General features: G+C 38.0%; 1 protein-coding gene across 1 annotated transcript in view; it reads right to left on the reverse strand.

Moving 5' to 3' along the window:
- Nucleotides 1–10,229: 10,229 nt before the first annotated feature.
- Nucleotides 10,230–12,054, reverse strand: part of pth2ra (parathyroid hormone 2 receptor a) — a 79,423-nt gene continuing 77,598 nt past the window's right edge. The window contains exon 13 of the mRNA XM_030758117.1: nucleotides 10,230–10,628. Within this exon, the coding sequence (XP_030613977.1) occupies nucleotides 10,230–10,628 (399 nt within the window). The remainder of the gene's footprint in view (nucleotides 10,629–12,054) is intronic.

Consider the following 12,054-nt stretch of genomic DNA (forward strand, 5'->3'; position numbering starts at 1 on the left):
ATTAAAATCTCAATTCGTGATGAATGGTTCAGTTGGTTTTCAACTGGCATTTGCAACATTTCTAAAAAACAAATTTTACTTTGGCACATTTGTTTTTAATCACCATTCTTGTCAACAACAAAGACAAACTTACCCAAAAGTTTTAGTGGTACACTGCGTGTTGTAATATTCTCACAAATACAGTGTAGGGGGAAAAAAGTATAGGGCCCTCTACACATTACACCGACAGGAGCTTTTATGATGTTCTAAATCCACAAGTGTGGCTGAGTTGCTGTCGTTCCTAAATGCTTCCACTTTGCAATAATGCAATTTACAGTTGATCGTGGAATATCTAGGACGAAAGAAATTTCAGAAACTGACAGTAACGGGGGCTTTCTATTACAGTACCACATCTGAATTCAGTAAGCTCTTTAGATCAGCCCATTCTTTCACAAATGTTTCTGAAGGCAGACTGCCTCACTAGTTTATTTTTATACACCCTTGACATTAGGACTAAATGAAATACCTGAATTTGATTAAGAGGTTTGGCCCACTAGTTCTGTCCGTACAGTGTCAGTGTAAACCTTATTTGTTCATTTCTGCCTACTAATTTGTTGTTTCAAGCCTACATCTATCTCAACACAGTTTTCCAAATGGGTAAAGAGAGACACCATACAGTCACTTTGAAACAACAGACTAACATTTTGGGGTGTGTGTGTGTGTGTGTGTGCGTGTGTGTACTATTTTCATATAAATATAGATTTAATTCATTAACAATCATTGCTTTTATTCAGATTTTTTTTTCACAAGTTTGTAACATTTTTATGTATTTTTCCAGTACAGCAAATCTGATGCAGGCTGTTATTCTGACAAACAGTGGGGGTAATCAGTTGCAGTCTTTCTGCAAGGCATTACTGATTGGAGCACAGCAGCCTATTCTAGTTACCTGTTGTGTGAAGATGAACTATTCAAATAATGATTTTAATACAATTCCATAAATGCAACAAAGAAGCACTTGACATGATAATTCACTGATGTGCCTGAAGCCATGAGATCCTATATTTATTTTTCAATTTTCCAATTAAAACCTGATGCTGACTTGACTCGTCAGATATTGTACTGAGGTTAAACTGAGCGAGGGAGAACTATCCCTTCAGTTGTCAAAGTAATTGGTAGTGGTCCAGTGGTTAGCACTGTCACATCATAGTAAGAAGGCATTCTGCCAGTTCTCACTGTATCTGCGTGGGTTTCCTCCCAGTCCAAAGGCATGTTTGTTACCTTGATTGGTGATACTTAATTGGCCATAGGTTTAGTTGTTGTTCTCTGGGTCCAGGGTGTCACCTGCAGCTCACCTTTTGACATCTACTAGAACACAGATTAGCAAACCGATCATTTACAACTGCAGGATATTTATCACCAAGAATACCCATTCAGTCAATATGCTTGATTTCCCTTTGATCTGGTGACAAAGTAAAGTGGTTTCCTTCATTAGGTTATGGAATCAGTCAGACTTTAACACAGTGAATGACCTGTAATGTTTCAATTTATACCATTAATGAAATGTAAATTTCAGAGCTGTACCTTTTTTTTAGAAATAAACAGCAGCACCAAGAGCACACTGAGCTGTAAAATAACTTGTTAATATCATTTTATCATTCTGTGCACTTCTGGTTATCAAATCTCATTACCAATTTTGTATTATTGATTTTATTTGAAGCAAACGTGCTGCATTTCACTTGTATTTTTTATATTCGTTGTAGTCAAATGACAAATGTCCCTTTTTTATGTTGTCTAAGGCAGAAAAACAAAGATGGTAACCACTGTCATCTGCATCAATGCACTGAGATACCCCTCATCTCTGATTGTGGTTTTAGATTTTGTCAAGCCAGCTAACCATTGTTAGGTTGACATTCATTTGTAGTATCCCCCTTTGTACTGTTTTTGTTCATCTTGCTTTTAGTCATTTTACCGGGGTTGTGGGGGGGTGTTTGTTTGTTTGTTTTGCTTTTCCTCCACAGTGAGGCAAGGGTGCCCTCAAGCACCACTTTGTTTGCACATGTCAGCTGAAGGGCAGACAATCAGAACAAAGCTGTTAGGAAGGAGCAGGAGCTACAATGGATAGTTTCACACAGTGGATAAATTATGGTGGTTTTTAAAAAAAAAAATCTTTTTGGGATTGAGAGTTTATTTGATAATCTAAATATTTCTGTAAAAAAAAAAAAAAAATCCTGTATTCTATCTAATTTGATATTTGTGCCTAAAATTTTGATACTATGGTTTTATATAAAACAACAAAAAGTACTTGAGGGAAAGCAACTGTAAGCTCATTCTCAACAACTTCGGTATGTTTGTGTTTTGTAAAATGTCCTCATGCACTGTCAAAATGTGTGCAGTGTCCACTAAATTAGCAGCATGCTGTGAATTTGATCTGAAAAGCCCATGACTGTCATGATGACAGGTTTCAGCTGTTTAGTTTTAAAATTAAGCACATCTTTTCTAACAAGGTTCACATACTGTATCATGCTGCTGGCAAATGACTGCAGTGGGTTGTTATTTTGTTTGAAAGCTTCTGTTTGAGTGTGGGTGCTATCCTTTTGTTTTTCTGGCTGTGGCTGCAGTTAAGCACAGCTGTATGACACACCACAATATAAAAGCAGCATGGTGTTGAAATGAAGTGGAAAAACAAAGTAAACTGCACAGTATAATTATATAAATTGAAAGTACAGATAAGTTGTATCACACACATACAACCATTGTGTAGTGTCATGGTAAATAATGACACTAATAATTAATTTTTTACAAGTGAAGGGAGCGGGATTGGGGCTGCATCTGCAGCGGTCTGTTGTGGTAAAGAAGGCGGTGAGCGTGAAAGTGATTTACGGGTCAGTCTATGTCCCTTCCGTCACCTGTGGTCATAAGCCTTCAGCAGTGACTGAAAGAATGAGATTGTGAATACAAGCAGAAGAAATGAGCTTCCTCCGAAGCTCCTCACCCTATCCCTAAGTGCGGCGATTTGAGAGGGGCTCACAGTAGAGCCGCTGCTCCTCCATATCAAAAGGAGCCATTTGAGGGGGTTCAGGCATTTGACTAGGATGCCTCCTGGGCCTCTTGGGTGACATGTTCAAGGCATGTCCCACCGGGAGGAGGCCCTGGGGACCCAGGACACGCTGGGGAGATTATATCTCTTGGATGGCCTGGGAACGTCTTGGGGTCTCCCCAGACAAGATGGCGGAGGTGGCTGGGGAGAGGGAGGTCTGGGCTTCTCTGCTTAGGCTGCTGCCCCCGCAACCCGGCCCCAGATAAACAGAAGAAGATGGATGGATAGATGGACAATTTTTTACATTTATTAACAGTCACCAAATTCCAAGTAATGTATTTGAGTTGGAAGTACTATTGGAGGGTGTACCACATTTTTGGCAGCCTAGTCTGGCAAAATGGATCGTTTAGTTTTCTCTGACAAATGGTGACAAGACAACAGCAGATAAATTTACCTAGCATTTGTAAATAGATGATGCATGATTGATTTTTACCAAATTTTCATTTTACCTGAAAGACCACAACCAGTCCTGAAGTGGCTGCTTTGCCAGTGCCGAGGCTCAAACTGACAACCCTCTCAGGAAAAGGCTCTATCAACAACTACACTCAGTGCTTAACTGAAGGTTATTTCCACACAGTAAGTGCAAAATGGAACGAGGTGGAAAGTGAGATGTGCGAAAAAGTGACGCATAACTTAAATACCTTCAATAAAGATATAAACAGAAAAATCCATTTGACTATATCACAACCTATTGTGACACTTGGTTATATAACCAGGCCACTTAAAACTTTGTTTCTTCACCCAGCATCCAATTATGGTGGTGTATCTCTAATACTGCTGAGTCCTAATTGTGGAGACATGGAGAGAAGAGGAAAACACGTAATTGTCCAAATGATGCATTTTCTTGAATGACTTAATTTGGAAGAGCTGGCTGTCACTCAAAGAAATCTCTGAAGCATAGACAGTCCTTAAATGAACTTCTCAGGCAGCAACTTGCAACCCGTGATATAATCTTTGAAAGACAGACAGTGGCTGTCCTTTAAAGAATGAATCTCAACATGTCAGAGGGATGATGGTACCTGTTGCAAAACATGCATGATCTGATCCTCAATATAAGGTGTCTGAGGACAAATTGGTACATCTAAGCTAATGCACTACTATTTCACATTTTATAATGGTTGACTCGCAAAGCATAACCCATAGTCTCTATTCGAGCGACATGAGGCTAATTATAATCTTGTCCTCTACATAATGAGTATTTGAGTATATAATGCACTTGTAAAGTGAGGCAGGAGGTTGTTTAGGGCATGCTACTTCAGTGTGATGGGTATTAAACAATGCTAGAAAGGGTGTTTTGTTAGGTTTGTTTTGTTTTTTGGTTCAAAGAAATAATCCATACTTTATTACTCAGACCAGCTCCATTAACTAATGTGCTCAAACGTCATTTCTAAAAAAAAAAGGCATTGAATTTTAACAAGTAGCCAGCCTGTGCATCCCAACTGATAAGTACAGGACAGCAAAGGTTCTGCCCAAATGACTCCATGCAGCACTCATAAGTCAAAACTGTTAGGTTCTCACATCCCCCCTTTGAATACCACTGGATAATATTGGTTATCCACCTAAGAATTTCCAACTGAGAACTTGCTAAGTTTTCTAGCATGGCATGAATTCTAGACTTTTAACCACCTGTTAAACTCTCACTAAAACTAGTGTGCTGTCTGAACTAACGAGTAAAACAAAGCAATCCTGTTTAATAATTTGGCAGCACTCCTAGATGATGGAGCACACAAAACACTTATTGGATTAATTATAGGTGTGTGTGTGTGTGTGTGTGTGTGTGTGTGTGTGTGCGTGTGTGTGTGTGTGTGTGAGTGTGTGTGTGAGAGAGAGAGAGAGAGAGAGACAGAGAGAAAGGAACACCAATGATATAAAAAAAAGTAAAGATGCAGCTGCAGAAAACACTGAGCATTTATTAGCCGTTAACAGAGAGAAGAGTAGCGAACGTAAAGGGAGGCCCAAAGTATTACAGAGAAAAACAGTCAAATGCATTAAGCAAATGTACAGACAAGATTTAAAAGAATCCCTTCATGTAAAGTTTTGCTACAGCAGGTGAGGCAAAAGCACGGTAAATATTCTATTTTGTGTCTAATGACTTCATCAAATGATCTGACAAACATGCAAAGCATGCACAAAGAAGACACAACAGCTAAACTGCTGCCAAATGCAGACCTTCACATTCAACACATTCATTGACTGTAAAACAAAAAAACAACTTTTTAATTTCACAACCATTTTCTGATGTGCCATAAAAATCTGCGTGTGCTACTGGCTTTGTTTTTACAAATGATAAACAGAAGCACAGAATTTTTCCATGCATGTGAAAATCTGAGTTCAACTTCAGTGAAAAGACACAAAAATAATTCTGGATACATTCTATTGTGCTCAAAGGTAGGTTTGTTTTCACAAAATACATGACTGTTTTTTTTTTTTCTTTTTTTCATAAAGTGGGCTGACTGCACAAGAACACACATTATAGTAGTTCACCATGATTAGCTTGTGCACATACAGCATTTGATCATCACAATGCATCCTCCTCTTACATGAGGTCATCTCCTGGAAGTAGAAATAAGCTAACAGCGGGGTTAGAAACTCCTGTAAATGGTGACCATTGGGCTCTATTGTCCTGAAAAACAGTGAGGATGCAAATGGAAGCAAAATCTTTGTGCAAACACAACAGGGCGCCAAGCAAATGTTTGTGGTTTTGTGACGACATTCACTAACCAAGCACGGCGAGGTCCAGTTTAGGGTGAGTATATTAGTATGAGGCATTCAGCCTCTCATTTTCCAGGTATCACTGAATCCAAGATTCCTATGCTGTCAGCTGTCAGCAGGATTTGTGAGTTGAGGATTGTGAGTCATTAGCTGTCATCCAAGAGTAGAGAGTGTGTGTCCATAATTCACTAAGAGGGTGTTTTCAGTCCTATCAATAAATTTGAAAAAAAAACATTTTTTTTTTTTTATGTGCTACCTTCTCATGTGTGAAATTGCTTAAATATTTTCACCAACATGTTTAGTTTGTTCTGGGCACAGTGGATAGATCATTTTGTGTTGTGGCTGATTATACGGCTTTATTTCCACGCACATGAGCTATTTATGTGTTTTTATAAAGATAATTGAAAGCGACAAAATGAAAACTAGCTGTAATAATTTTCCTGACATGATTCAGCATTCGTCTGCTCAGATCAGGACTCATTTGTCATTCCTGCTGAATTTGATGGCTACAGGTATTTAATAAATTACACAAAACATACTATATTCCACAGACTGTCCAAGTCTTGCCACTCAGCTGCCATAATGACAACACATCTGGGCAGTTATTCATTTTGATGGGGGCTTAAAAATATTGACAGAACCACAACTTCAAATTATTCACAAAAAGTGAATGTACAGAATCACTAGTCAAACCTGATTTTTTTTTTTTTTCCTTTTTTTCACCAGTTACATTTTTACATGACTTGCCAACATGATCAGCTTCTCTGCTCAAAAGCCCATGCTTTTTATTCACATTATGTTTATGGTTAGCCAGTAAAGTGTACAGTTACCTATATCTCATAATAAAGAGAGAGAAATGCTTGCCACCACTACAGACCAGACAGTATGAAAGATGGCTGTAGCTTCCAGATCTGAAAAGTGAAGCCAAAATGGAATTGACTTAAACAAGCATTATTCTTAATCACCATCAGGGGGCGATACATGTGGCTGCAAAAAGGTTTCTGGTCCTAAAGAAGCCTGTGAGAAAATGGCATTCAGCCCTGAGTCCTGTAAACACTTTGCTGATGAGTTGATGGGCTCAGTCACCCATTTCAGGTCATACTAATAAAATAAGTCATTTTTGTAATATTTTGTGTGTTAGGAGGATTATCCAGAGGTTGCTCACTGGCTAATTTGTGACTGATGAGGCATTAACCAGTGAGCAAAAAATTTATCAGTCACATCAACCCATCACTCATCACATTTCAAAGCACCAAGATGGTGAAAACACTCATTTCAAGACATCAAAACAAGAATTCACAAACCATCAATGATGCTGTAGCCAGCAGAATTGTCCATCTTTTATACTGTTTATGGCTGCCACACAGCTGAAATAGGTTGCAGAGACTACACTCATCAGTATTGTTATTGGTAAAAAAAAAAGTTTGCTCAAACACATTGTATTTTGATGCATCAATGAGGTAAATAAAATAAAAATAGCTTAGAGATAATGTACAGAAAACATGTTGCATGAGGTGCATAAAAGCTGACATTTCCCACAGCTTTTTCCAGGAATGTATTAACAGATGGATCTTCACTGAATACAAAGATTTAAACCCTAAAGCCAGCTCTTGGTTAACTTCTGTTTAAATGGCAATTTTTATTTAATTTTGTATTTAATGACAAGACATGTCACTGCAGGGTGGCTGTGGCTCGGTAGGTAGAGCAGGTCACCTATTAATCGAAAGGTTGGTGGTTCAATTCCGGGTTGCATCCCAAAGTATCCTTGGGCAAGATACTAAACCCCAAGTTGCTCTGTTAGATAATAAGCACTTAGCGTAGTTACATATGGAAGTGCTTGGGTGAATGCAAACGTTTTGAGTGCTCAATTAGAGAAGCGCTATATATGAACTAGTCCATTTACTGTTCAGGAAAGTGAGGAGTAGAATTAGGTTTGACCTTTGACCTGAGGGTGGAGCAATCCTTTCAGGAACTGATGCAGTGGCAGTTACTAAGACTAATCATTTTTATATTTGTTTAAAGTGAAATAAATATAATCTTAGAACTATGTGCATAATTATGTGAAGAAGTATATTCATTTAAATTTTTTTTTTTTTTTACTAAAACAGCATTTTCTGGTTTATTGCCCCAGGGTGTAATAATACTAAAGCAGTGCTTCTCATCTCTGGTCCTTGGAACCTTGTTTTGTTTTGTTTTGCTTTGTTTTGGGTTTTTTTGGTGCTTCCCTGTTACAACACACTTAATTCAAACGATTAAATTATCAGGCAGTTGTAGCATTTAATACGCAGATCATCTGAAACAGATGTGTTTGCAGTAGGGATTGGGCTCATGTTTTGAGAGCACCCAGTGGTAGCATATAAAAATAGTCAACCCATAGTCTATAATATAATATGAACTTGTGCCTATTTCCTGTAAGTTGTTGCAAGAACATTTTATAGAAGGAAAGAACTTGATTGGACAGTTGTCATTCCCTCTGTCATTAAGAACCTTCTTTGGTCCTGTCCAGCTGTCCTAGAGTAACTGCCTGTCTCCTGGAATCTCCTCCATGCTCTTGAGACCGTGCTACCAGTAGTGACACTGATCCAAGCCAAATGCAAAACTAGTGAAAAAACAGCCAGAAAAGATGAGGGGGAAAAAAGTGTCAGTGGCCTCCACCTGTAAAACCATTCTTGTTTTGGCAGCTGTCTCATTGTTGCTCCTCTAGTGCACCTGTTGATAATTTCATTAACACCAAAGCAGCTGAAACTGATTAACAACCCCCTCTGCTACTTAACTGACCAGATCAATATTAAACAGAAGTTTAACTAGCTTCATGCTATACTCTGATTAAAAGGGCGTTCCTTTAATTTTTTTTGAGCAGCATAGTTCTACACAGAATAGTCAATGTCACATTCAGACACACAGGCCTACAGTGGCAACATACTAACCCATGCGCGCACACACACACACACACACACACAGAGTTATTTGGTTGCTGGATTAAATGCTTCCAGATTGTTAAAATAAATGAAAATTTTGAAGAACTCGCTTGTTTTCTCTTAAATCTACCACATGTTTATATCCAGAAAACTCTGATATTCTGGTACCCTTACAACAACAACAAAAATATCAATAAAATTCAAGCCATAGAGGGTTAGGACAACTGACTGTCCCATTAAAATGAAACAAACAAACAAAAAAATCACTGTTATTGATTAAAAAAGAAAAGGAAATCCACTGTATTTTGATCTACATTCTTTTGACGTGCAACAATTCGAGGTAGATAAAGGACAAATGTTGCAACTCAGGAAAAGTTCAGTGTGATATTAAAGCCATAACTATGCTTGTGATCACGTGTCTAAGCATTTTCACAGCTGCTGTTTTTACACCTGCAGGAAAATAGAGCCCATTGTCTATTATGTGAAGCTTGTAGCTATTTGAAGAAAACATCAATCATATGTTCAAATTTAGAGAACACGTTCACAAGAACAACGCTCAATTTTCTTTGAGTTTTTTTTTTCTCCCTCTGTTGCTATTAAGCTGCTCATATTGTATATTTTTTCCCCTTTACCACCCAATCCTTAACACCTAGTTTAACATTTCTGTGTGAGTGTTTCTGCTGCAGCTTATTATTATCCTCAGATGTGGCACTCATGTGATATATTGTACAATCAAGGTGATAGCAGGAAAAGTACAGTCTATAGACATGCTGAAATAAATTTCCATGAAGTAAGACAGCCACTGTCATACATGCTACAGCGTATTTTCAAGCTAATCTCCAGTAGCTGTGAGGCAATAGAGAGCACTATGGTGTTGCCCTCCCTGAGAAAAACTTTTTTTTTTTTAGTCAATTATTTAAGTTTTCTTTTTTCCTGTCTTTTTTTTTTTTTTTTTTTTTTTAAACTCAAGGCATTCAAAAGCACCTCATCTCCTGTCATTTAGAAATTTCTGAATCTAATAAGCCACTGTCTTAGATAAAGGGGCTGGCGCAGCAGCAGCTTTGCCAACTTGAACCATTTATCAGCCCGCCTGCTTGCGCTCCAACAAATTATGCTCATGTGTGAACAGGCTGCCATCAACAGCATTTATTACCAATGCAGTCTGTGCTGTGATGTGTTGGGCTGCCACTCAGCTTCACTTCCTTTATCAAACTATAATTGAGCATTGATGTTTCTTCATTTTTCACCATCATCAGAGTGTTTTCTTAAAGGCTCTGTGTGTAGAATTTTAAAAGTTAAGATTTTGGTGACCGTTGGCAGTAAAAACAGTATGGCATGACAATAGTTACAATTTCTTCACAATTTACAGTCTTTTATAAAATGTTCATGTAAGTTCTTAAGAATAATCAGGACAATTTTTTTTTCCATTTCTCAAACTTTTGACTTCTCTTTGCATCCCTCCTCAAAGTTTGAATAACATGAGAGTAAATGGTTTGGCACAGTTTCTGCCATCTCTTTTGACATTAGATGTCTGCTACAAGCGTTTCCTCCTCATCGTCAGCTGTTCCGCTCATATTTAAAACAGGCAGATTTTCCCTCAGTGAGATATCATCCCCCCGCTTTGGGCCGCTGTCCTCAGGTTCCTCGGGTATGAATGGATCTGAGGTACTGATTACGTACCCTGGGAGGGTGGCATGCATGCTGATCACGGGGGGACCTGTGCTCCGATAAACACGGCTGGAAACGAGTGTGGTGGAGCGTGTGGAAGGCCCAGCAGCAGCCAGGTGGGACTGACTGCTTGTGCTGTTGTTGTTGAGACCAACAACCACAGACCCGTAACGGTAGCGGCCGCAGACAACTGGGCCCTCCCACTCAAAGGAAAGGTTCCACCGTGTCCATGTTTTCTTTATCTCTGTCTGGACCTGTGGGGATGGAGAAACAGTCTGTAAATATATAAAGTTTTATTACAAAAACCTGCAAAATGCAGAAGAGGCATTTGATATCATTCATATCTTAATTTAATGTGCTTTTGCAAATGCCATTTGTTTACAGTGATTGAAATGTCAGAGTGGCTGCACAGCCTGCAGGATCCTGATTCCAATCTCATTGCTGGTTACATTCCTGTGTGGAAATGATATGCTTTAACATGTTTTTCTGCAGGTACTCTGAGTTTGTCCAGCAGTCCAAAGACATGCTTGTTAGTTTAACTGGTGATTCTAAATAGGCTGCAGGTGTGAATGTCAATGCATGTGGAAATCTACCTCTCTGTGTTAGTCCTGTGATGTGCAAGCAAATTGTTGAGGATGCAAATTGCATCTCGCCCAGTGGTAGCTGGACTAGGCTGTGTGACTCAAAGATGAATAAGCAGTTAAGAAATGGACATTTGACAAACATTTATCCAACCATCAAACATAAGCCTGATTCTAATCATCTAACTTAATATTTTTTAAAGGAATAATGTGCAGTAAAACATATTTGTTGGACCACAGCCACACACATTTTGTAAAGCAAGCAAAGTCAAAGAAGGTGAGGCAGAACTTCACATAAATAAAAAGCAAGTGGAAATTTTCTGAATCTTGTTTCACATTTATTCTAGATTTTTTTTTCAAATAGTTTAGTGTAATTAATTCAGTTCTGTCATTATTATTATTATTATTATTATTAATAATAATAATTTTAATAATATTAATAATATTAATTTTAATAATATTAATAATAATATTAATTATAATAATATTAATAATAATTATTATTATTATTATTACTACTGATCATTTTATAGTGTAGTTTTGGTTTGTTCTGAACGTCATGGTTGATTCTTTTTCTTTCTTCAGTAGTTTTCTTCCATTCACAATTCCAGTACTAAAACTAAACAAAATAATCCACATTTTCTTTTCTCCACCCCTCAGTACAGGAAAATAAACTGACTTATAATGCTGATAACGAGAGGGTGTATGCAGTCTTCTGCCTTTCTGTGTACACACACCGTCCTTGATGTGAATTTATAGTTTTATGCATCCCCTGGTATTAAATACTTGGACATAGCTGCCTGCACTTCCCTATATGCAGGCAGATGAAAAAGATTCAACTATACACGAAGTGCGTGGGTTGAATGACTAAAACAGTGCATTAGGAGCGACTTCAAGCTCCATGGGGCAGCAGAGTAGGGTGTTAATTCTAAGTGTTGGCTGAGACCCTTTTACATTACGAGTCATTTGGCTCACTGTTCATAACAAAATAACAAATTGCTTTATGGAGCTTTTATTCAATAGAATATAAAAACCATGTGTTTAATTTGGAGTTGTTTAGTTTCTTGTGACTCTGAAAGGCCTTTGAGAATAAAATTGA

This window comes from Archocentrus centrarchus, chromosome 21 (genome assembly GCF_007364275.1).
Source record: "Archocentrus centrarchus isolate MPI-CPG fArcCen1 chromosome 21, fArcCen1, whole genome shotgun sequence".
Classification (NCBI taxonomy): Eukaryota; Metazoa; Chordata; class Actinopteri; order Cichliformes; family Cichlidae; genus Archocentrus; species Archocentrus centrarchus.